This window comes from Helianthus annuus, chromosome 15 (genome assembly GCF_002127325.2).
Source record: "Helianthus annuus cultivar XRQ/B chromosome 15, HanXRQr2.0-SUNRISE, whole genome shotgun sequence".
In the NCBI taxonomy this organism is placed as follows: Eukaryota; Viridiplantae; Streptophyta; class Magnoliopsida; order Asterales; family Asteraceae; genus Helianthus; species Helianthus annuus.
Genome location: NC_035447.2, coordinates 25,522,618 through 25,549,618, shown reverse-complemented (window position 1 = coordinate 25,549,618; position 27,001 = coordinate 25,522,618). Strand labels below are relative to the sequence as shown.

Sequence of the window (27,001 nt, the reverse complement as noted above, 5' to 3'; positions counted from 1 at the left end):
CAGTGCTCTCCACCTGGCTTCTATTAGCTTTACATTAAGTTATCTGAAACGCGTTTTAAAAAGGTTTTATTAGCAAGAAATACCGGCGAGTGCATCCCAGTTTAATCAAAACAACTTTTATTACTTTACAGTATTCAGAGCGATTACAATGTTTATATCTACCAATATACTCACTCAGTATTTGTAATGTTCACAGTTCCATGACTGTGGTCATGTTACTCATTGGCTAACTCGTCGTCCAATAGTAACGGATTACAAGTAATGTATACAAAACCCCACATACCGACATCAATTGTAGAATACATAGACTCAATCACTGTTAAGTATAATTGAAAACATTTGAGGTTTTAAAAAAAACAGTTTGGTAGAAAAAGAGAATGACTCACATTGTTGACTTAGGTAATACTATAGCTTCATGTTGGTGTTCCTGATTATTATCTATTAATATAAACAATGAACACGTGTTAGTAAGATAACCCAAATCACATTAGCCTTACAACACGAGACAGAACTCCAACGAACTGAGTCAAGCAGAGCCTTGACATGCGTTACGGAGCCCTAGATCAATCGGGCAAGGTAACGAATACGTGATCGGGGTTATAATACTAATAAGTAGGAAGAGCTTCGCATTTTAGGGATATTATACCCGTTAATATTTGCACTATATGTCTGAGAGTGAAAAGAAATTTGAGCGACGGATAACTGAGGCCTTCGACCTCCATTTATAGGCTGATCAGGGGGTGGCTCGCGCCCCGCAACCCACTAGGGTCAACCCTTCGCGGCTCGCGAGAAACCCTAGGTAGGGTTTAGCTCTGGTGAATCAACGTAGTAGACCTAACACGCATGGGGACACGTGGCTGCATGGGGTTCCGACAACCCAGGGACTGTCGCGCCCTGCGAAGCAAACGACCTAGGAGGTCGCGGCCCGCGAGCGACTAATATTATTTGTTTTATTTGATTTTTGTTGAAATTAAGATTATACGGTTATTATTTTGCGTCTACGGGGTATATTAGGAGCGTTTAGGGGTAATTCTGAGGGTTGTTATATCAGACACGTATTTCTAAGCTCGTTATGTTCTAAGTGATGGTTTATATTTTGTTATGTTTTAAATGATGATTTCAATTTCGCTCTGATATGTTTAAAGCTCGTTATGTTTTAAATAATGATTTCAATTTCGAGCGGGTATTTTCTATGTTTGTTATGTTGTAAATAATACTATCAATTTCAATCGGGTATTTTCTATGTTCGTTATATTGTAAATGATGATTTCAGTTTCGAGCGAGTATTTTTTAAACTAATATAATAACTTTTAAGCAATGACATATCAAGTACATAATATAACAATATATATAATTTTGAAACTTAAACACACACACACACACACACACATATATATATACTAATTTATTTTCAAATCTAAACATAAACACGTATATTTATCAAACTTAAATATACTACATACTAACATACTAATTTATACATACTATAAACTTTTAAGCAATGGCATATCAATTTCACATACATACTAACATATACACATTTACATACAAACATACATCCTTATACACACATTTACATTCCTACACAATTCCAAAATTACACAATTTTTTCAACATTTACATACACATTTACATACAAACAATCACACATTTTCACCAACTAGACATAATTTATACATTCTTACAAACACCTACATACACACATACATAGACTCACATACACACATTATAACCAAATACAAATAATTTATACTTACAAGCTAACATACACACATACATACTAATATACACATATTTTCACCAAATACACATAATTTATACATACTTACAAGCTAACATACACATGTACATACTAACATACATCTACATACACACATATGTTGACTTACATACACACATTTTCACCAAGTAAACATAAATTATACATTTTCACATACATTTACTAACACATACACATTTATAAACAACATACATCCTTAAAAATCAAGAAATTAACAAAATGTATAACAAAATCAAGAACAAAATCAACTTAAACAAAGAATACTAACCGATTTGGAGTAGATCTTGGTGAAATTGATGAAGAATGGCCGAAATTCTCTAGCATACACACATACATACACCCAAAATCAAGAAATTAACAAAATGTATAACAAAATCAAGAACAAAATCAACTTAAACAAAGAATACTAACCGATTTGGAGTAGATCTTAGTGAAACTGATGAAGAATGGCCGATTTTAGGGGTAAACCCGTGAGAGAGATGAAGAGTTTGGTGGGAAAATGGGGAAAGAGGGGAGAAATCCCGCTTTTAGCTGTGCAGTCTGCGTAAAGGTAATAGGGGTGACACACGTCGCTACTATTGCCCTAATGTGTCGCCGATATTGAGTGTGCTAAACCTAAACCGTTAGATCAAGATAACAAATGGATGGCTGGGGTTTAATATGGGACACCACATTTCGGATCGACTAATAGCGGCGACATATGGTCTGTCATCGTTAATGGTGTCACTGCTATTACCCATTATTCTTGTAGTGCACCACCGTCATCGTCAACCCTATTATAAAAAATAAAAAAAACAATTGCTTTAGGTCCACTTATTAACGGGGCCTCTAATGATTTTTTAGGGTTTTTGTTTGCGATAAAAGTAAAAAACTTGACATCTTCAATTTGTGATTTATGAATTCGGAAGATGACTGGGGGCCTAAATGAAGAAGGCATATACATAGGTTCCCCCTTCATCGTACTTTTCTAATTATGTAAAACTAAGCTGAAAAGAGATATTAAGAAAGTATTGCTTTGAATCCGGTCTTATCTTTATATTTTTCTTGTATTTGTTTAATCACATGATATCAAAAACTCTTTTGGTGTTCAATCAATTTTCCTGATGAAAATTTGGGGTTTCTCAAACACTAATATCGACAATTGACTTAGTAAACAAGTGTAATGAAGTCGGAGGTTAAACTTAGCTTGTCGATCATCGTTATAGACAAAAAATGCCTCGAATTTCAGTTTCGCTTTTGACCCTTCAAATTAGTTGGGCTCCTGACCACCATGCACATACATTTTTTTAACACCAAATCACAGATTTTCTAGGAAAAATACACCACACTTTCAAATTACCACTTACCATCGGATGTCCCTTTGGGAAATGCATTTACATGCAAGCGGCATAAGTTGTTAAATAAATATCAAGATGGCTTGATGGGGGAAGTTATATTGTACATATTCCTAAAATATATTTGTTAATGACGCTAGAAATAACCAAAATATGAAGACCCTCTCTCTTCACTAGTCATACCTTTAATCTATTTAGCAAAGTACCAAAAATTGCATAAAATACTCAATAAACATTTTGCAACTGATTTTAAGTGATATCAAAAATTCTTTTGGTGTTCAATCATTTCTCCTGATGAAAATTTGGGGTTTCTCAAACACTAATATCGGCATTTGACTTAGTAAACAAGTGTGATGAAGTCGGAGGTTAAACCTAGCTTGTCGATCATCGTTATAGATAAAAAAATGCCCCAAGTTTTAGTTTCGCTTTCAACCCTTCAAATCAATTGGGCTCCGGACCACTATGCACATACATTTTTTTAACACCAAGTTCTAGATTTTCTAGGAAAAATATACCACACCTTCAACTTACCACTTACCACTTACCACTTACCATCAGATGTCCCTTTGGAACATGCATATTCATTAGGTTCAATTTTTAATATATAGGTAAATTTATAGATAAGTACAATATAATATAGGTTGTTACACTACAAGAAACGGGTACCTTTAGCAGCGCCATGTGTCGCCGCTAAAAGCCCTTCTTGTCGCCGCTATAGGTTTTAGCGGCGACATGTCGCCGCTAAAAGGTCGCCGGTATAGATCGGCCGTTATTTCCCTTTTTGTCTCCGCTAATGACACCCTCGCCGCTATTGCCCTTTAGACTTTTAGCGACGACATGTCGCCGCTAAAGGGTCGCCGATATTAATGTTGGTCGGTAATGGCTAAGGATCAATAGCGGCGACACGTGTCGCCGCTAAAAGTCATTTTTTGGTACAGCAGCTGAATACAGCTGCATCGTGCTTGCGGTGTAACACCTCGTAAATTTATGTCCAAGAATATATCGACACGTGTCATGAGCTTAAAACGTGTAAAGAATTGCTTTAGAGGGACTAAAGTTGACAAACAAAGAAAGTATGTGAATAAAAGGGTTCAAAATGTCAACAATGGATAAATATACTTTTCAATAACCCTACATGATGTTTATACCCTTAAACGAATGAATTATGGATCATACGAAGCAAATTGTGGAAGAAAGTGAGAGATTACAAACTATAGGGGTTAAATGTGTCAACATGTTTAAAGTATACCTCTGAGTGACCTTTTAGCGAACCCGAAGCTTTGTAACGGTAAATTATACTCACTAGAATAAGTGATAAAAATTTCACAAGGTTTCGATAAAGTATGAGAAAGTAATGATAACATTCGTATACGAGGGTTAAAAGCGTCAACATTGAAATTTATGACTTTTCGGCTGAACATAAAGTTAACCAAGGACTTAACAAAATTTGGTTAAGTCTAAAGGTCCTTAAAAATCAAGTTAGAGGGTTAAAAGTGCAAATTTGGAAGTTTAAACCATGTTTAAAAGGACTAGGGGCCAAAATGCCACTACAACAAAAATGGCTTTTTAGGACCTTTTCTGTGGGACGCTTGTAAAAGAGGGTCCTAAAAAACTATTTAATAGGACTAATGACTTTTGGGGTCCTTTCATAATATACTCTACTAAACTGGTGTCCTAAAAAACTAGTTAATAGGATGGATGATTTTTTAGGGTCCTATTATCATATAATTTAATAGGACACTTAAAATGTAGATCCTAATAAAGTACTTTATAAGACATTTAATTGTTAGGGTCCCATTATGTTGTACTGTATTAGGACACTTGATCATCTGAGGTCCTATTATAACATAACTTAATAGGACACGTGGTAGTTAAGTCATAAATGTTCAGTGTTATAGGACCTTTTCTAGTCGAAGTCATATTAGAACTTAACTTAATAGGACACTTAACACTTCGGTCTTATAACTTTAAACTTTATAGGATGCTTAATCATTGTGGTGTTATTATAATACACCGTAATAGGACACTTGATATTTGAGTCATAAAACATTAGTTTTATAGGACGCTTATTTGCTAGAGTTCTATTATAACATAACATAATAGGACACTTGACACTAGGGTCTTATAACTTTAACCTTTATAGGACGCTTAATCATTATGGTGTTATTATAATACACCGTAATAGGACACTTGATATTTGACTCGTAAAACATATGTATTATAGGACGTTTATTCGCTAGAGTTTTATAATAACACTAGGTTACTGACCCGCTTAATCATGGCCGGTGATTGGTGGTGGTGAGTGGTGGTGGTGGTGGTGGTGAGAGGTGGTGGTGAGTGGTGGTGGTGGCCGGTGAGTGGTGGTGGTGGTGGCCGGTGAGTGGTCGTGGTGAGTGGTGGTGGTGGTGAGTAGTGGTGGTGGCCGGTGAGTGGTAGTGGTGAGTGGTGAGTAGTGGTGGTGGCCGGTGAGTGGTGGTGGTGAGTAGTTGTGGTGGCCGGTGGTAGTGGTGGTGGTCGGTGAGTGGGGGTGGTAGTGGTGTTGGTGAGAGGTGGTGGTGCTGGTGGTGCTTGTGAGAGATGGCGGTGAGAGGTGGTGGTGGCCGATGAGTGGTGGTGGTGGTAGTGGCTGGTGAGTGGTGGTGGTGGTGGTGAGTAGTGGTGGTGGCCGGTGGTGGTGGTGGTGAGAGGTGATGGTGAGTGGTGGTGGTGGTGGCCGGCGGTGGTGGTGGCCGGTGTTGGTGGCCGGCAGTGGTGGTGACCGGTGAGTGGTGGTGGTGGTGGCCGGTGAGTGGTGGTGGTTGTGGTGAGTAGTGGTGGTGGCCGGTGAGTGGTGGTGGTGAGTAGTGGTGGTCGCCGGTGAGTGGTGGCCGGTGGTGGTGGTGGTGAGTAGTGGTGGTAGCGACTGGTGGTGGTTATGAGTAGTGGTGGTGGCCGGTGATGGTGGCCGCCGGTGGTGGTGGTGGTGAGTGGTGAGAGGTGATGGTGAGTGGTGGTGGTGGTGATGGCCGGCGGTGGTGGTGGCCGGTGGTGAGGGCAGTTTTTTTAGGTTTAGACGTTTTTGTGCCTAGGTGTGCATCTTTGGCTTCTTTGACCACAAAGGTTGTAAGTGGATCAAACTCTCAAAACGCATTAGTATTTTAGTTGCTTCTAGACTTTGTTGATTATGAGGATTGTCTTAGTGAATTTAGGTAATCTTTTTGGTGTTTGGATTGTTGTAAGATTAAATTTTCCAATGGTTTTTGGTTAGAAATCTTGTTAACATCTACTGAATTGATATCAAATGCCCCCCATGAACAAGTTTATAGAAAAATAATATGTGAAGCAGAGGTTGTGCACAAAGACAACAAGAACAAGCAATTAATATACACAAAACCAAACGAAAAATTAAGTTCTTATGTAGGTCTCTATGTGACAACTCGAACCCTTGACCCTGACCTCGTCGAGAGAAGGGTATTTTAGTATCGTTATTATTACTATTTTTTATTATTTATTAAATAATAAACCGCAAGGAGAGAAATGTGCCATTTAACTGATAACCCGAGCTAAGCATAAGTAATTTAACACACACCGGTATATGTATTTACCGCTATATTTATTTAATAATTTAAACGGGCAAGTTCGTTAAACGATACATAATATTTTACGGATCCATACGCACATACCCAAACCCAACCCAACTCACCCCTCATTTTGATCAACATAAAACCCTAAATACTCTCATCTCTTCAGCCGCACACATGACTCCTTCCCCTTTCCCTCTTTCTTGATCAGAAATTCCGGCGACCGGAGCCGTGATTCCAACGCCCCCTCTTTTGTCCGCCAACACTGCACCCCAAACACCACCTTCCCCACCTTGTTCCACACCCACAACAGTGAAGCCATTCCATCCTACACACAAACATCCAGAACGTGCAGAGAACAAGAGAGAGAGGATTGCTAGAGAGAGAGAGAGAAACGACGGAGATGAGAGAAGCCGGAGCCAGTGACGACGGAGGCGGTGGTGCCAACGGCGACGATGGCCGTCGGGCCACGGCGGTGATGGACAGGCTTCGGATTAGGGCCCGACTCGCACAACGTGTTGTTCTGGTTAGAGTTGCAGCGGTAGAATTAACGGCGGTGTGCCGTTTTCCGGCAAGATAATGGCTGACGGGATTGATGGTGGTTCTATCGGGTGGCGGTTGCGACGATGTCGACGGGCTCTCGGATGACGGCAGAGCGGTGATGGTTCTCGAGTCTCAGTCCAAATGAAATCAGTGGAGGAGGAACCCCAGGACAGCCGCATACCCTTTCCTTGCTTCGTAACCCCATGGTCAGTGAATGTTCTAAAACTGTTTTGCATTCTTTTGTGCTTCTTGACTTTGTAAATGACTGTGAAAGTTGCAATGAACTAGTGTATGCATTGTGCAAACGATCTGATTTAGAATTGATTGATTGGAATAATGAATGTTGTTTAGAATACATAACAATAAAATTTTAGATAATGAACTGTTATTAAAAGTCTGATGATTGTTGACCGATTGGCTGTTCTAAATTCCTTATGGTTCTTGGTCGATTTTGGTTTTTGACTTGGTTACATGATAAGAATTGATACAACAGTGGGTTTATTTGGCTTAAAATCTACGGTTTGTTTAGAATGCTGATGATAGGGTTTATTAGTGGAGGATGCTTGATCGACTTTTTAGATTTTGTTATAGGTCATACTTAATCTGATAGTTTTGGGTCGAGTGTTACATAGTAATTAAGACATCATGTTTTGGAGATAATCAGATGATTATATGCTAAGACTCGGTATAATGTTAACGTGGTAAATGATTCGGTGTGGTAATTAATTCCATGACGGGTTAGTCGTAACATGCTCAGAATGTGCAACAATAATCGGTAAATATTATATAAGTTCAGGAATTTGAATTTGGAACTGTAGTTTATAATTGTAGATTAACTCTGATAATTTAATTATTAAATCCCAATCCGTTAATAATTTATTACGTATTATGATCATTATAATAAACTACAACATGCCTTCAAGTGTTTATTATAATGATCCTACTAATAAAGAGGGAATAGTATTATTTAAATCATAATAGGATTAATACTATTATAAATTATTAAATGGTATCATTATCAAATAATAAAACTTAGGTGTTTATAATTTGCATGATGGTCTGTATTTGGGTTGTTACTTGAATTGTTCACCGTTAATAAAGCAAATTAGGAGTTGGTGTTAGAAATATTTGAATGGTGTTTTGATTGGACGGAATTTGACAAACATAGTTTGAATAGAGTGAGTTGTCGCACACTCAAAGTGTACAACCCCTAGTGCCCATCATACAAGGACCTGACCCGACCTGTTTGCCAGGTTTACTTATAAGCACTGATTCTGATATGATTTGGGCATTATTGTGTACAAGATTGTAAACGTGGGATTATTAAAAACCAATTTTTCTTAGTTTTTCTATAAAAATGTTAGCCTGCTTGTGAAAAACTTTATTAATTTTTTTGTAAAATGATTTTTTGCACTATTATGACTAGAGTTTAATAAATATTTGTTGAAAACTAAAATCTAGGTCAGAGATGAAGTTTTTCTCAAAAGCATTCTAAACTCTACCAAGACTGTAGCAAGAGGAAGGGTCCAACGCTTGGATCCAAATGATCTAGTTGGTGGTAGAGAGATTGGACCACAATGGTGTGAGGTAAACGTTCAAGTACCAATAAAAAAAGATGAAAACTTGGTAAAACTATATGGTTTATTTTCTACAATTCAAGATTGTATTGGTGCATATCGCATGGCCCTATCCATTCATCTCGGTATGTATTTGTTAAACTTGTGATACAAATAATTTTAATATCATGGAACTTAATACTTATACATGGATGGTTTATTTGTAGGTAGTACATGAGGATTGAGGACGCACGATGACTCAAGATTTTATGCTTCTTATTTCTTTAATTGTTTTAAATTCTTTGTTAAATGTTAAGATTTTATGTTAGATAATGTTAGAACTTATTTATGGTTAGTGTTTTTGTTATGAACATGCTTATTTAAAATATAATGAAGTTTTATTTCTTTCACTAGTTGATGTTATACAATAACTATTAGGATGTTATATGTTGATGGTCTGTTTTTAAAATTGGTTTTATAATCTTATTTGGGATATTAGAACCATTTTCTTGATATTAAATTAGCTACAACGTTACATCATAAGGGTCCTATAATTAATTTTTAAGGACGCTTGTAAAAGTAGGTAATCCCATATTAGAACATTGTAAAAGTGTCCTAATATGTTCTTTTTAGGACGCTATTTAAGTTGTCTATAGACATATTATGCGACCATAAAATTGGTTTCATAATCTTATTTGCTATATTAGGACCCTTTTCTTGGTACTAAATTAGCTATAATGTAACATCATAAGGGTCCTATTAATTAATTTCTAAGGACGCTTGTAAGTGTATCAAAAAATTAAAAGTATGTAAGCACATGTTAGAACATCGTAAAAGTGTCCTAATATGTTTTTATTAGGACACTATTTTGGTTGTTCAAAGACATATTACGCGACCATAAAATTGGTTTCATTATCTTATTTGAGATGTTAGGACGCTTTTTTAGTTCCGAGACTTATTACGACCCCTTTACATGAAACGCTTTTACCGTTGGTCCTATTAAATGAAAGGTCCTATAAAATAGCATTTTAGGACGCTTTTGCGTGTACTAAAAACCCAGTTTTCTTGTAGTGTGCAATTTGCTGAAACTTGTTGACGTGAAGCTGGGCCTCATACCGGCCGTGTAAGCCCCCTGGGGACTCTTACACGGGCCGCCTGGGACTGCCAGCGACAGAAAACACCTGCAGATGTCTGTTTCAGCCTGTTAACCGACTTAAGGGCCTGTAAAATGATACCAGGGGCTGTGCAAATGGATTTACATGCAATAGGGACAATTGTGATGATCAGGAATCATTCATAGACTTGCATGGCATCATCTAAATCAATTGAATTCACTATCAAAGTTGCATCATTTGAGCACACTCACTTGAAAACTTTCACAAACTCATTTATGGAGATTGCTGGAGCTCAAGGACATTTTCTAGAAGTCATTAGTCGTGCTTAGGACTATTGTAAGCTTCCTTAACCCTTCTTAATTCAGTTTTACTTAGTTTATTAGCTTAAAGTCAAACTGTCGTAATTAAGGTTTGACTTCGTAATTAATCATAATTTGTCCAGTCAAATCTCGAATTGAAAGTATCTATGAGTTGGTAATTATGTGGGTAATAAACCCTTAAAAGGGCACCCTCTGATTCCCACTCTAACTAGGTCAATTGTCGGGTCAAAGCTAATTATAAAAAGTCAACAGAAAGCTAATTTTTAAATAAATGCATAATGAACAATGTAGAAGCCATGCAACCTGTTTTATCACTAATATAACTTGGTAATTAATGTAAGAACATGTCTAAACATGTTCAACCCGACAATTTTCAGTTTAAGCTCGGTTCGGAACCGAAAACCGCAAAAGTAGACTTTTGCTTTGACTTTCAATTCTGACCCATTAGAGCATAGTTTAGAAATGCCTTAGAGCTTTATTAGGACCAAGTTTTATGTTAGTATAACCCTCTGTGATTATACAATTTGGTTCATTAGTTATCCGATTCATTTGCATGTTTCCGTTATATGCTTAATTGTTGACCATTATGCCCTTTTGACCTTAAAATTATATTTTTGAAAATGTGAAAGAATAGATACCCTTATTGCTGAAAGATAAACATGTCCCTAAATTTTCACATTAGTTTGAGGTCTAGATTAGGAGTTATGCTCAATAGCGTAATTAGAAAGCTTTTTAGTAATTAAACGGCATAATTAGCATATAGCCTATCTAAACCCAAATTTTTATACCAAACTTTTTACCTACTAATATAAAATAATATTTGGGATTTTTGAAGATTTTTATTTAATTTTAGGCTGAGCATAACATAGGGTTCTAAGCTTTATTCGGTAATTGTCGGTTTTGCCCTTTTGGCCTATAAAATGAGTTTTTCAAAACATTTTGACACCAAACCTTTTGCTACTGATTTTATATAATAAATAAAGTATTTTAAGCTTTCTGGAATAATAAAAATATCAGCTTTTCTTATAAAACCCGGAAATCACTTAAAATCGCCTTTTTAAGCGTTTTTAACGCATAGTATAAGTTAAAACTATTTTAAACATATAAGGTATGATGCCTACTGATATTTTAAGTAAATTTTTATACTTTAACAGTAAACAAAAGTTTTGAACTCAGAATGTAAATTTTTACCTTTTAAGCTTATGTGAAATTACCAAAATGCCCCTACGGTGCATAGTTTGGTTATAAAAGATAAATTTCACATATATGTAGTACCCTACTGTTACGATTTATAAAAATGAATATTTTTACTGATTATATCAAACCTAAAACTCAGATTTATAATTAATCTCTTTTATGAGCTTTAAAATGACCAAAATACCCCTACGGGGCATAATTTGAGTTTAAATTCATTTTGGGCATAATGGAAGGTATCCTACTGATATCACAACATATTTAAGGCATATTAACTTAGGAAACCTGTTCTTGACTCTTTGGGTTACCCGTTACGCACTTTTCGCGTTAGGATCGGTTTATGTAACTAGTCTGCATAAATAGTCGAAACGGGTCAAACCTTATCATTTTTATCTCAAAATCCAGAATGTGTTTAGTTTACCCATATTAAACAAGTATCCAAGCTTGTCGGGTTTAAACCACATTCTAATCCGGTCTTCGCTTAATCATGCGTTTTGAACCGTATCTTCTTTTAAAACTAACCGGTCTAAGTTTAGGCTTAATTAAAGACCCGTTAGGAATCTAATAGGTTATCAAACCTTCGTTCCAGATTAGGAGCCCGGTAAAAGCTACGTGCACTTGCTATTTGTGATTATTACTTACTCAGGTAAATACTTTTAACTTATTTTTCCCTATACGAGCTTGGGATACGGTATTATAATAATACCGCTTGGTCGGGTGTGTAGTCATTTAAATCGTATTGTGATTAATGTATTTACATAACCTGTTTTAATCTGTATTATTTGGTGTATGGCCTTTGGGGGTTAAATGACCATGTCCCGGATATCCTTGGCATCATTCAAAAAAATGACCACGACCTAAGCATGGGATGTAGGCATACACCTGACAGTTGCATATGTAAAAAAATTGGTAATCCACTTAAAGGAATCAACCTTGTGGGAATTATACCTGTGGTGTGTCAATTAATCTTAACCGGCTCTTTTAACCGGTACTAGTGGACGACAAATAAGTAAAACTGTATACAAGATTATTTTTAAATAATTGTCCCAAGTTATAAAAGTTATTTTTGCCTAAGTGCATTCAAACTAATTTTCTTAAACTCTTTTCAAAATGAGTCAGTTAAATTGTATTTACCAGTGTAAATTGTCGTATTTTCTAAAAAGGCTAAGTGCATGTACTAGACGAAATAGGCTGGCTACTCCTGGCATCATTAATCAAGTTTTGAAAGCTCTAGATGTTAAAGTCTGTTGAACAATAATCATTTTATCTTTCGATCCGCCTGTGGATCCGTTACAGTCCGTTGTGATACTTTGATATTACTATTTACTCAGTTTGTAATGTGATTCATCTTTTGCTTCCGCTATGCATTTAAAATTGTGTTGTTTGACTATGACGTTATCAACTACGTCACGATACTCCCCACCGGGCCCACCGGTAATACGTGGAAATATCGGGGTGTGACATGCGGTAAAAGTACCGCTTCATAAGCACACTCTTAATTCCACCCTTCAAGTTTTTCGCTTCTAAATCACGTCCCACTACATCAAAGTTAAAATCTTCCTATTAAATAAAAAAGTTAAAATATTATATATAAACTAAGTTTAATGACCCGTCAAACGACTGCAAAATCGCAGCCGTTTAACGACGCATTTGCAGCCGTAAACAGGCCTTTAAACGATGGCAAACGCAGCCGCAAACGACAGTGATTTTGCAGCCATTTAACAACACGTTTGCAGCCGTTTAATGGTCTGTTTATGGTTGCAAACGCGTCGTTAAACGGCTGCGATTTCGCAGTCGTTTAACGGCGCATTTGCAGCCGTAAATGGGCCTTTAAACGGCGGCAAACACAGCTGCAAACGGTGCCATGGTTATTAAGCCAGAATTTTTACATAGGATACACGGACATCTAACTTCATCGTGGTTTTTTATCACTCTTTCACACATCTCGATGAAAGACTCGAGTCCTTGCTTGTAGTGAAGTGAATGACGTAGGGAATCAATCCAGCTTTTATTGATAGGCATTATGCAACTGAAAGAAAATCTAATTTAGGATTAACAAGACAAGGTAGGCTGCTAAACCCACCTTTTAAACACTTTATCTTACATGTGAATGTGTATTACATGATTGTTTGTTTAAGAAAAATTGGTAACATTTCCTCTTAGCTCACAAGTATATATATAATGATATATATACCCGAGGAGCAAAGAGAAAATGATAACCGAATCCTTCTTAAACAAACAATCATGTAATAAACATTCACATCCTAAATGAGATAGAATATTCAAAAAGCAGTCCCAAGTTAAACGGGGAAAACCCAAAATTAATTTTTAAATCAATTTTGGGCGGGTATTTTTAAGCTCTCGTTATGTTTTAAATGATGAATTCAAACACGGGCTCAATTTTTTAAGCTTGTTATGTTCTTAATGATTGTTTTAAATTTTGGGCGGCACGTTATGTTTTAAATCATGATTTCAATTTCGATCGGGTATTTTCTTAGCTCGTTATGTTTAAAATGATGACTTCAATATCGGGTGCGATTTTTTAAGCTTGTAATAATGTTCATAATGATTTAAATTTCGGGCGGGTATTTTCTTAGCTCCTTTTGTTTTAGATGATGATTTCAATTTTGGCGGGTATTTTCTATGTTTGTTATGTTTTAAATGATGATTTTAGTTTAAGGAGGGTATTTCCAAACTAATATATATATTTGTCAAACTTAAATATAAATGTTTTCTAAACTAAACACAAACATACAAATTATCAAACTTAAACATTTTTTTTTTCAAACCTACACATAAACATTCAAATTATCAACTTAAATATATTTTTTTTCTCAAACCTAAACATAAACATAGAAATTATCAACTTAAACATATTTTTTTTGAGTAAACTGCAAATTTGGTCCCTATGGTTTGGTCACTTTTGCCACTTTAGTCCAAAACTCAAACTTTTTGCATCTGGTCCCTGTGGTTTCAGTTTTATTGCCATTTTGGTCCAAAAATGAAATCAGGTCATATTTATCTTATAAAATCCTGCTATTTTGTCCTTTTCCGCAGGGGCAAAATGGTCATTTCATTTTTATAAATAAATACCAGATTTTATAAGACAAATATTACCTGATTTGCCCCTGAGGAAAAGGACAAAATTGCAGGATTTTATAAGATAAATATGACCTGATTTTATTTTTGGACCAAAATGGCAATAAAACTGAAACCACAGGGACCCAGATGCAAAAAGTTTGAGTTTTGGACTAAAGTGACAAAAATGACCAAACCTCAGGTACCAAAATGGCAGTTTACTCTATTTTTTTTTCAAACATAACCATAAACATACAAATCATGAAACTTTAACATAATTTATGCACATTAACACATACTTTATACATACTTACATACACACATTTACATACTTTATACACACATATTAACATACTACCAACACACATACATACTTATAAGACACATTTACATACTTACACGTACACATAGATACTTACAAGCTCACATTTTGACAAAAACCACAAAATTGATACATACTTACATACACATTTGCATACTTTATACAAACATACATACTAACATACACATTTTTCACCAATTGCAAACATTTACATGCACAACTGTTCATCATTTACATACACCTACATACATACATTCATAGACTTACATACACCTACATACACAAATACCTAGATTTCCATATACTCATTTTCACCAAATACACCTACATTATACATTTTCACAAACATTTACTAACATATACATATTTACATACAAACATACATTCTTACATACACATTTACATACCTAAACCAAATACAATTTCTAAACTTTGAAAAAAATACATATAAAACTAACCGTAATTTCAAGTTTCAAGTAGATGTAGACCGCGGAGACGAGGTGATGACCGGAGAAGTAATGGGGGTGACCGGAAAAGTGATAGTGGTGATCCATTTCTCTACCATAAACACAAAAATACACAAAAATTAAAGACTATAACATGTATATAACAAAATAGAGAAGGAATTTAACAAAAAATAAACTTAAACTAACCGATTTGGGGCAAACTTGAGCTTTTCCATCGGTAGAGGGAAGGAGGGACACGTAGTTTTAGGGACACGGAGTTTTCCCCCAGCCGTTAGATCGTGATAAGATTTGAGTGGCTGGGGTTTAATGAGGGACACAGAGTTTTAGGGGAGACAAGGCGTCGCCGCTAATGCCCTATCTTTGTTGCCGCTATTGTTTGTTAAATCCCCAACCGTTAGATCAGGATAAGGATCAATGGCTGGGGTTTGGTTTCAGACACCGAAACGCGGATCAACCAATAGCGACGACATTTAGCCTATCGCCACTATTGCCTGTCATCACTAATGGTATATAACTCTTGTAGTGATATACATGCACGCGGCATAAGTTGTTAAATAAATATCAAGATGGCTTGATGGGGGAAGTTATATTGTGAATATTCCTAGAATATAATTGTTAGTTACGCTGAAATAACCCAAATATGAAGACCCTCTCTGTTCACTAGCCATGCCTTTAAACTTTTTAGCAAAGCACCAAAAATTGCATAAAATACTCAATAAACATTTTGCAAGTGATGATTTTAAGCGAGATACAAAAAATATTGTTCTTATTTGATTAGGTTGGAATCTTTAAAAAAAGTACAGTGCAGTTTTTATGTTAAAGTTCCCCAATTTATATATCTGACATTTCAATTAAAACAATTATAATACGTGACCACATGACAAGAGGGTGTCAAGTTCTGATGTACGACATAAGTTTCATAACCTCTCTTATAAAATTTCTTAAGTGTGTAAAGCATATATTAGCAAGCCATCGTACAATATAAATATATATCAAGAATTAATTTGGTTTCTCGAAACAACCTTAAGATTATAAACTCCACCCATAAAAAACTATGGGTTGTTCAATCTAAACACGCTTGTATCAAAAAGATTCCACATTTTAATCTTTTATCACATGTAGGTCTTATTCTCAAAAGATGTTAGAGACTTAAAGTTAATAAATACATTTTTGAAAATATTCATAAGTCCAAAAGAAAATAAATGGTTAGCAAGTGTTTGTTCTAACTCGAATAAAAGTCATGTACAACTCTTTAGATTCGGTCATAGATTGTTTCTACAAACTAATTGATAGAAGGCACAATCTTTTTGCAGCTTCTAATCATTAGATACGGTCAAATATATGAAGCCAAAATCAATTTCTTTTGTTTGCTCTTCCATATCTCTTACTATATAAATACATGTATATATCTTCATCAATGCACTTATACAGACCACGAAAGACACTTGTAAACATCCAAAAGCCTTGTGGGTGTAAAAATTTATTATATACTTCTTGCTCCAAAAAGTTTATAGCTATATATATATATATATATATATATATATAGAGGCGTGTGTATACAAAAACAGAGAGAGAGAGAGAGATGAATAATTAAGGTGCATGCAAATCTCTGTGGAAAGAAAGAAAGAAAGCAGAAGTGGTCCAAGGCTAGGTGCATGTTTTAAAGAAGAGAGGAAGAAGATAGATAAGCATATGCAAGTAATTTGGTCCCTCACCCATAATTCTAAAGGGTACTCTCTCTCTTCCTACTGTTGCTTTCATACACCTCAAGATGACTCCCTCCTTTTGTAACTATTATCTTCGTACCCAAAACTACATATATAAATTTCATTTAATCATCAAATTGACTTTTCTTTTCTTCATTTATTGCTCTTTTGTTGATAATTAACACCATAATGTATCTCTTTAAATAAATTAAATGTGTTAATGATAACATAAGTATAGTAAATTTAAGGTATGTATGACTACATGGTCGATATAAAATATTGTTTTAATCATTTTTACGGTAACATCACGACTTTGGTTTAAAAGGCCTGAGATACACCAAGGAGATATATGGTCTCTGGAACCGAGTTGAAAGGCGTAGGCATACACACATCACGTACACAAGGCACGCAGAACTTGCATAATATTTTTGACAAGTATGATAGGTCTCTATATCCTTAAGTATCCATATATAGACCATAGTTATTAAAGGCGCGAAGCACACTCAAGGCGCATAGGCCTTGCCTGGGTCCTAGGCGCATAGGCCTTGCCTGGGTCCTAGGCGCAAAGCGCAAAAAAAGCGAGGGCCTGAGAAAAATTAAGCTCATAATGAAAAAAAGTAAAAAATATATTATGTATTAGAAAAGAATACTATTCTTCAAATAAAATAAACAAAAGCTATTATATAAAACTATATATCATCTATTTAGAACCAAAAGTTCTAAAAATATTAGTGTATATTAGTGTAGAAAAGTAGAAGTCCATATATAAAAGTAGAAAATCTTGTCGGAATTTAGAGAACTTGGCCGGAATCTAGGAATCTCGCCGGAATGTGCGCCTGAACCATCACCTGGAGAATTAAAGCACAAATTCCTCCACTTAAAGCGCAACTGTCTCGCCTCGCCTGAAAAATTGGCCTAGGCGCAAGAGGCGATGGCTTTTAACAACTATGATATAGACATAAATAACTTCTATATACGATTTACTATACAAATGACCTCTACATACAAACTAGAAAACTATATGTACAATCTCTCGATATACATAATGTGTTCATGTACAAGAGGCATGTCTGTACCTAAAGGCACTTTTACCTAAGTATCATATGGGCACCCGTCGCCTCACACTGTTTTTATAAACTAAGATCCTTACACACACTATCATAACTCGAGAAATGCGAGAACCAATCTAAAACATTTTTTTTATTATTAAGAACAAATGAAAATTGAAATGTAAGAGATTAAATGATTTCGTTCTCTAATCAGTTACATTTTATAATTTTTCTATCTTTCTCTTTCTTGTAACAATTTCGAATACATGCATAAATTCGAGAATTATAGTGAATATCCACTTGTGTAGATGTTTATTATATATGAATATATATATATATATATAAATTCGTCTATAGATGTTTATAATATATGAAACAATATACATTTTTAAATCTATAAAATTGTTTAGTTTATGTGTTTTTCAATTCAGAATTATAAATTAAATAATTTTATCCTTACAAAAAGTTATAAACCTTCATAGATTTTATTGTGTTGTCGATCAAATATATTTTTCTTTTGTTTTCTCGTCTTAATTACCCTTAAAGGAAATTGTTTTATTAATAATGTAAACTGGTTTAAATTACTTCACTAAACTTAGAACAAAACACGTAAATCATGAATTCATAAATGACCTAGACCATAAAAATTTGAAACTATATGTGAAAATGTGAAAGTTTAATACATAATTTTCTATAACTAAAAATGTCTAGTTTTAAAAATCTTGTTTTATTTAAGTGTTTTAAATTTGTTTTTATTTAATTTACTTAAGTTAACTAATTAATAATAACTAGGATTGCGACCCGCCGCAATGCGGCGGGGGTTCTTTAGTTATAACTAAGTGGATCGAGGACCCGCATGTTATGTTAAACCTGTCAAACGTGGAAAAATAGACGATGTAAAAACGTTCACCCACACACGCACGTTGCGTCGTGTTAACTCGCAAAATTTAGAATGAAACGTAAAAATGTTAAACCAAAGACACAGCTGCGATGTGTTAAGTCACAAAATTAAGAACCAAAGATAAAGCAAAAAATTTGCGAAAAATGAAAATTATAAATGACCAAAGTTGAAAGTAAAAAAGTTATAAGGATAGATTGCAAAAGATAAAAAGTTTTGGGTTAAAAGTAAAAAACAAATAGTTTTGGGTTAAAAGTAATTTATGAAATATTTTGGGTGAAAAGTAAAAAAAAAACATTTTTTTTTGGAAAACCCCCAAAGCCTACGTTACGACAACAATATGCATAACCATTTTTTCTTTGAAAACCCCCAAAGCACACCCCGCGTTGCGGCAGGACATAAAACGGTGTCAAATAGTACTAATGTCACACAACCGTCATCGACCACCAACACTGACTCGACCTAGGATATGCGTGTTGCGACGAACCTGTCAAACATGAAAAATAGAGGTAAAAATGTTGAACCACACATGCACATTGTGTCGTATAAACTCGAAAAATTTAGAACTATACGTAAAACAAAATTTTGCATGAAAAGCATAAGTGAAAAAAGTTGCGAAGCTAAATTGCAAATAATGAAAAGTTTTGGGTTAAAACTAAAAAACAAATTATGTAGGGTTAAAAATGAAAAAGGTAATAACCTTGAGGTTAAAAGTAAAAAAATCAAGTTTTTTTTGAAAAACTCACAAAGCACAAGTTACAACTAATAATGCACAAAAAACTTGTAAACTTATATATGGAATAATATATACCATATGTATACAAGAAATACATTCTTCCAAATACAGTGCGCATGCCCATCATTATCCAACTATTTTTTTCTCCATGTGATCTACAAAATTTGATTAGAAAAATACCCTGGCTATTGTAACTGCCGATAAAGCACTACCCACAACTTTTCAATATGTGCAGAATGGTCCCCATATATCATTATTATGCTCTTTCTTTCACTATTTTATCCTAACAAACCCTAGAACCTCTTTCTTTCTTCTGTGAAAGAATGTCACTTAACCTCAAGAAGAGAATATATATTGGGTATCTTGTTAATCATCAACCCAATCATAATTTGAGCTTACAAGACCTATTGAATTCCAAAAATAACAATATTGTTCAAGGTAATTCATAGGTATCATAGTTAGTGTCTCTCTTTTCCTACAAACTCTTCTATATTTTCCGTATTTTGTCATCAACGTCTTAATGGGTATTTCTTTAATAACATGATCGCGTGACGAAAGTAATCTTCAATAAGATCTTGACAGCTATACATGATTTCGATGAAAGGTACGACACGTGGGAGACTATGAGTCATTACTTTATTCTTTACTAAAAACTCATTCCTATTGGCCATGGTTGGTTGGGTTCCAACATTTTCAAGCTCTCATTACTCATATTTTTTCATGAAACACCTCTGCAATCATGCCCTCCACAATTAAGCTTTCTCTTTTAAACATTCTAGAGTTATAAACAAGTACGTGTGAAGTTGAGAACTTTTAGCCTTAGATTCAGCTAATTTGCTTCAAAACAAGCTTGTTCTTGACTAGAGCAACAATCTAGTGAAGTACTAGTTCAAGAAAAATAGCCGATTCATGGTTAACCGTACCTGAAACCAGTGTCGATGTAAGTTTTCCTTTTGTGTCTACCTGATTCAAGTACTTTCTAGTGATAATTTATGCATATTTTCAATTTCATTTTCTTATTCTATGTATTTGTGCAAGAACAATAAAGAAAAACCATTTAGCACCCATAGTACTTGATTTTTTAGGTACTTGGTATTTCATCCTAATTAGGGTTAAAAGTTTCAAAATTTGATGCTTTTCTGAATAAATTTATGAACTTCATCTACTTTTACAGACCCCCTTGTACCAGGAAGATCTGAATCAAATACAGGAGTAGCTTTTGCTCAGTTATGAGTCAAGTAAGATGAATATTTCAAATTTAAGAGAATCAGACTACGAATCGAAACCAGATGGCGCTAACGATCGAAGCAAGATTGTTCTTAAACCCAACTTGACTACATCATCATGGTCTAGATTGAAGGATCCAAGAATTGTTCGAGTTTCTAGAGCTTTTGGTGGCAAAGATCGACATAGTAAAGTCTGTACGGTTAGAGGGTTAAGAGACAGGAGGGTCAGGCTTTCAGTCCCAACCGCGATCCAGTTGTACGATCTTCAAGACCGATTAGGACTAAACCAACCTAGTAAAGTTGTTGATTGGTTACTTGAAGCAGCCAAAAATGAAATTGATGAGCTCCCTCCTCTTCAAATCCCACCTGGATTAAGCTTTGGACAAAACCTCCAAGCATTGATAAATGCTTCTTCACAAGAACGAACAGAAGGTGCGAAAACAAGTGCTAGTTGTCTCAATTGGGATGATTATTGGAATCCAGATAAATCTAAAGCGATTTCAAAAGAAACTAGTGGTAACTATGAAGAAAATGATGGTGAACATGCAAGAAATAAGCAAGATCATCATGGTACATTTGTTCAATCTAGTAATTTCTTTGAGAGAAACCCTAATTCTTCAAGTCTACCAGGTTTGTTAAACAATGTTGTCCCAAACAGTTCTTTTCTCAAATGGGATCCTTCTAGTTTGTCATTATCCCGGTTCGGGAGCTATGGATCAGTGGCACCTCATCAACAAGACGGCAGTGTTCATAACTTCAATATGAATGTGGCCGCGTCCTTACCTTCCGTTCCCTCTGGATCTCAGGTTCTCCTCTATCCTCCACCACCAACACAAACACAAACACAAACACAAACACAATTATATTTCCCTTCACACGATCATAACTCGGGTGAGTTTGAGCCGAAACAACCAGATTTCCAAATGGTGAGTTCTTCTTCAAATTCTAATTTCACACCACCTCTATATACAATAAACCAAGGGATGCGACCATTTCATTTGAGCATGAACCCTAAGTTTTTTTCTTCACAAGATAATGGTGGACATGAACCAAACAAATGAGGGTACACTTTCTTCTTGATGTTCATATTCTCGAAGGCGATAAGCATACGTGGATGTGCTTATTCGGATCACAAATAAGAAGACACAACGGTATGTTCTTGAGTTTATTGCGTGATAACAATAACTTAAACCTTGAGTTTAATTTTTAGTTTTGGATTAAAGTGTTGGTTTCTTTCATCATGTTAATTGTTAAACTCAGATTTACATATGTATACTTATATATAATTTATATATTGATATGTGAAATAATTTTGTACCGGTTCATCCCATTCGATGTTTTTTTTTTCGTTCCCCTTGTAATGATTGGGTTCACATTATTTTGCAAAAACTTATATTTGCTGGGTCTTTAATTCATTTTATTGTACTATTCTTTTGCAAAATTGTGAAATAAAAAAAACATTACAATATGTAAAAATGAATATTTGTAAGGAAAAAAAACGATGATATTATATAGTTTACGAGAAGAGAATGTCTGTATAGCATTTACCGAACCATACGTCATAAAACCAGTTCCAATGCACTTTCTCCTAAAATCTCACAATCATTTCTAATACAGTTTTATTTGGTAATCCTTAACATTTGGATATTACACCATCGATTTATTATAACATTTGGATATTACACCATCGATTTATTATAATATTATTATCTGGATGATAATATATCTTACATAATTAGAGTTGTTACGTGTACTTAGTCTACTAAAAATTCTGCCATGTTTTTTTTTAATGATGAGAATCTTTAACTTGTTGTGAGAGATATCTTACACCCTCCTAAAGAGAGGGCTCCAACCCTACTCTGCCTATTGTTGTTAAGCGTAAATGCGATATGAATAATTGGTTAATTTGGTTTATAATCATGTTGGAGTTGGGAAGCAATCCTTTAATTTAACATTGTTATGATGTTACACATTCAAGGGACATATGAAACATCATACATCATCGGTGACGAATTAGAAATATCATATTATTTAGTAGAACTGAGTAAAAATTTCAATATTATTTCGTAGAAACTGAGTAAAAATTTCAAAGTTCATGTTCACATTGAATAGGAGCTAAAAATGCCAGGTCAAGAAATTAAAGGCACTCATTGTTACGGTGGAAAATCTCAACATAATCTCAACATTCGGTGAAGATTTAGAACATTATACATTCAGAACATAAAAAAGTAAAGAATTTATACTAAAGCCTTGGAGTGTACTATAACTTTATAGGTGTTAAAGATAACATAACAAGTTAAAATGTTTTTCAAACCACTATCTCCCCATCTTAAGGGGTGTTAAAATTCCATTAGTTAACATGTTAAATTAGAACAAAAAATAAGAAATCAATGCTATTTATTATCAATGTTTATTTTAGCTAAGAACTAATAAAATGGTATTATTATTATTATTATTATTATTATTATTATTATTATTATTATTATTATTATTATTATTATTATTATTATTTTTATTATTTAATTTAAATATTTAATACTAAAATAATTAAAAAATGGTGGGTGAGGTAAAGTTAACAAGGTTAAACCATTTCTTTAAGATGAGGTGGAGTAAAAGGGGAAAAACGGGTGACGTCACGCTTATATGGAATTAAGAGGGTTAAGTTATACCTCATGGTCTAAGTGTATAAACTAAATCAAGTTACTAAAGTATCTCTAATATCCCCCACAAACGAAACGGTGGTGGTCGGAGACAAAGCATAACATGAAAGTATTCAAATTGCAGCTGATGTATACTTTTTGTAAATATATCCACCACCTAAAGCTTGGTCGGAATAAACCTACTGTATAATTTCCCCGAGGACACAAGCTCCATGATAAAGTGATAATCCATATCAATATGTTTTCCTCACTTATGAGAGATTGGATTCTGAGTAAGAAAGAGGACACTTCGATTAATACATAACAGCGTGCGATAACCAAGTGGTAAAGTATGATGTTCTTGTAATAAATGAGTAATCCAGACAATTTCAACTGTGTTGTTAGCCAAGTCTCGATTCTCAGATTCACAGCTAGAACGAGAAACAATGGGTTGTTTCTTGGCACTACATGAGATAAGATTCCTACCCAGAAAGATGGAGTAGCCATTAGTACGTGGATCGATGGTTCTCAATATACTGAGCATAATCAACATATGAATACCAAAGAATAATAGTGTTATTTGGTTTGAGAAACAGAAGACCAAAAACAAGCGTGCCTTTAACATAACGAAGAATCTACTTGACAGACTGGCAATGAGAAACAACTAGTGCCTAAAGAAACTGACTAACATGATTTACTGCATTAAAAGTTCTGGATAAGTGGTGGTCAAATATTGCAAGGCAACAACCATGGAATGATAAAGGGTTGGATCCTTAAAAGGATCACCTGTTGTGGAGAACATCTCATGAGGAACTAGAGGCATGTAAACGGGTTTGGAATCAAGAAGGTCTGCCTGTCCCAGTATGTTACGATCATACTTTAATTGACTAAGAAATTGACAATCCTTAGTGTATGTGATTTCAAGACAAAGAAAATAATTAAGATCTCCAAGATCTTTGATGGTAAACTCATTGTTTAACTTGGAGAAAATTGAAATAAAATTTTCTTGGTTATTGGTTAAATTAAGTCCTCAACATAAACCGACAAGTACATTAAGCAAGAACCTTGTTTAAAAACAAATAAGGAAGCGTCAGCTCGACTAGAGGTAAATCCACTAAGGAAAAATTGCTTAACCTGTGAAATCACGCAGGTGATGGTTTTTCAAGACCATATAAAACTTTATTTAACCGATAAACATGATATGGAACTATGAGCTGCAAAACCAGGTGGTTACTCCAAGCAAACAGGTTCATTCAAATGGCCAAGCAAAAAAAAGCGTTATCCAGATCAAGCTAACGAAGTTTCCATTTACTAATAACGACAAGGGATAAAACAATTCTTGTAAGTGCAGTATTCTATGACGAACACTTTGGAGAGAGGGTTTTTTTTAAACAACACTTAGAATGTTTTATAAATTCTAAGTGTTTAGATGTTCAGGGTTTAACAAATCCGAATATAGTTTAGTCAATTAGGAGTTAGTATATCCTGAAGGCTATTCCGGATTTAGGTATGTGTGTTGTGTTGACCTAATATCATATCAGGTCAATCAGTATTTAGAGTTAAATCCGGATAGCCTATGTATTTAGGAGAACGTTTTCTACATATAAATAAGTGTGTTAGGGTAGAATTCTATAAACTTTTGGGCATTTTGTAAGTGTTTCTATAAACTCTTGCAAAATCCAATACAGGTGCAATTTTGGATGAATTTATGCTTTCTCCACTTCTTCTATATATATATTGTTCTACATGACTTGATGTATTCCGCACATCAAGAATTGGCGATTTAAGTTGTTTTAGTTGTATTGTGAAGACCTAAGGACCTTATTATAATTCTTATTGTAGATACATTGACCACTAGACTTAAGGTATGGGAGTAGTCCAATCTCGAGATTTGGGTGAAACCCTGCGCCACAAGTCGAGCTTTATAGCGTTCAGCAATTCCATTAGAATTATATGAGGTGTGAAAAAAACCATTAAGAACCAACGATATCACGTGTGGTTGGTCGAGGCACCAAGGACATGTGGCATTTTGTTGAAGAGGCAACATTTCTCATGCAATGTCACCATTCACTTAGGATTTTTAGCGATAGACTTAAACCCTTTCGGTTCAGTTGTAGAAAACAACGCCGAATAAAGTTTATGAGATTCTTGATGAGCCAAATTTGCTTGACGACGAGGTTTAATTATATCGGCCTTATCTTGAGTAGCACAAGTTGTAGTCGAGACTTGAGGCGGTCTCAAAGGAGGCTCTGAGACCACAAAAAACCGATGAAGTTTCTCTAGTTCATCCACTGGTTGACCAATAACAGTTAACTAGTCACATACAATATTTAAACTTTCAACGATAATTAACAAAAGATAAAGTACCTTCAACCATTTGACAAAGCTAATCACGTAGATTATGAAGTCTTTCAACAGATGAGTTGACAATGTGGAATCAAGATTAACCCATATTTGACGAGCCGTAGAAAGAGCTAGAATTTCAAAAACTCCCTCTTCCGTTAGACGTGAATGAAGAATGATGATATCACATTGATCAACAGACATCCATGAAGTGTAGAGAGGATTTGAGACTTCTTTGCCTTCTTGAACAAACATATGCATAGAGGTTGTAAATGACCCGGCAAAATGAAGAATGATGATATCACATTGATCAACAGACATCCATGAAAATTGTGGTACCATTTGGTTTTTTGTAACACCTCGTAAAATCATGTCCAATGAGGTATTGACACGTGTAATAAACCCTGATGAAGTCAAACAGTGAAATTTAGGGACTAAATTTTTCGAAAAATCGAAAACTTGATTTTGAAAGGACTGGAAGTGTTAGCATACCTAAAATAAGTTTCTAAATAACCTCTCACGATGGTGATATTCACAAATGTGCCACTTGATGGTAAAATGTAGCCGTTTGCGTAATTAATTGAAAGTTTGCGCAATAAAGGGTTAAAAGCGTCAACATGTTAATTCTTACCTCTGAGTGACCTTTTAACCAACCGGGAGCTTCATGATATTTAATTATACTCTCGGGAATGCCAAGTAATGGCCAACTAAGGTTTTTATGCCTATAAGTAAAGTTACGCGCAACTTTGCAAGTTAGAGGGACTAAAAGCGTCAATATGTTTAATTATACCTCTGAATGGCCTTTTAGCGAACCCGAAGCATCGTGATGTTTAATAATACTGTCAAGGATGCCTAATATGGATTAGATGAGGCTTCAATGCAATTAAATGATGAGATGCGCAAGTTTGCGCAATAGAGGGGCCTAAAGCGTTAACTTTTGAATCTACGCCATTCGGTGACCATTTAAGTGAACGAGAGCATAGTAATATTTAAATATATGCTTGAGAATGATTATTATGGGCCATGGAAGGCTTAGATGTCATTAAACGGCATTTCGCGCTACTTTGCGCAATTAAGGGACTAATTGCGTCAAACTGCAAAAGGAGGTCGAATCGTATGGTAACGGACCTTCCGG

At 34.8% G+C, this 27,001-nt stretch overlaps 1 protein-coding gene across 3 annotated transcripts; it reads left to right on the top strand.

Annotated features, from left to right (window-relative positions):
* The first annotated feature begins 16,695 nt into the window (after window positions 1–16,695).
* LOC110911009 (transcription factor TCP5) lies at window positions 16,696–22,176 on the top strand. Of its 3 annotated transcripts, none has more exons than XM_022155575.2 (2): window positions 16,696–16,999; window positions 20,833–22,176. In XM_022155575.2, exon 2 carries the CDS (start codon window positions 20,902–20,904, stop codon window positions 21,943–21,945), a length of 1,044 nt encoding a protein of 347 aa, XP_022011267.1. In that variant the 5' UTR covers window positions 16,696–16,999; window positions 20,833–20,901; the 3' UTR covers window positions 21,946–22,176. The 3 variants fall into 3 exon arrangements, with proteins under 3 accessions (XP_022011267.1, XP_022011268.1, XP_022011266.1); XM_022155576.2 differs by lacking the exon at window positions 16,696–16,999 and adding an exon at window positions 19,949–20,096; XM_022155574.2 differs by lacking the exon at window positions 16,696–16,999 and adding an exon at window positions 20,109–20,598.
* The last annotated feature ends 4,825 nt before the right edge of the window (window positions 22,177–27,001 follow it).

What these genes read in the sequence shown, in the direction of transcription:
- LOC110911009 (XM_022155575.2), top strand. Translation starts at nt 20,902, where the DNA reads ATGAATATTTCAAATTTAAGAGAATCAGACTACGAATCGAAACCAGAT.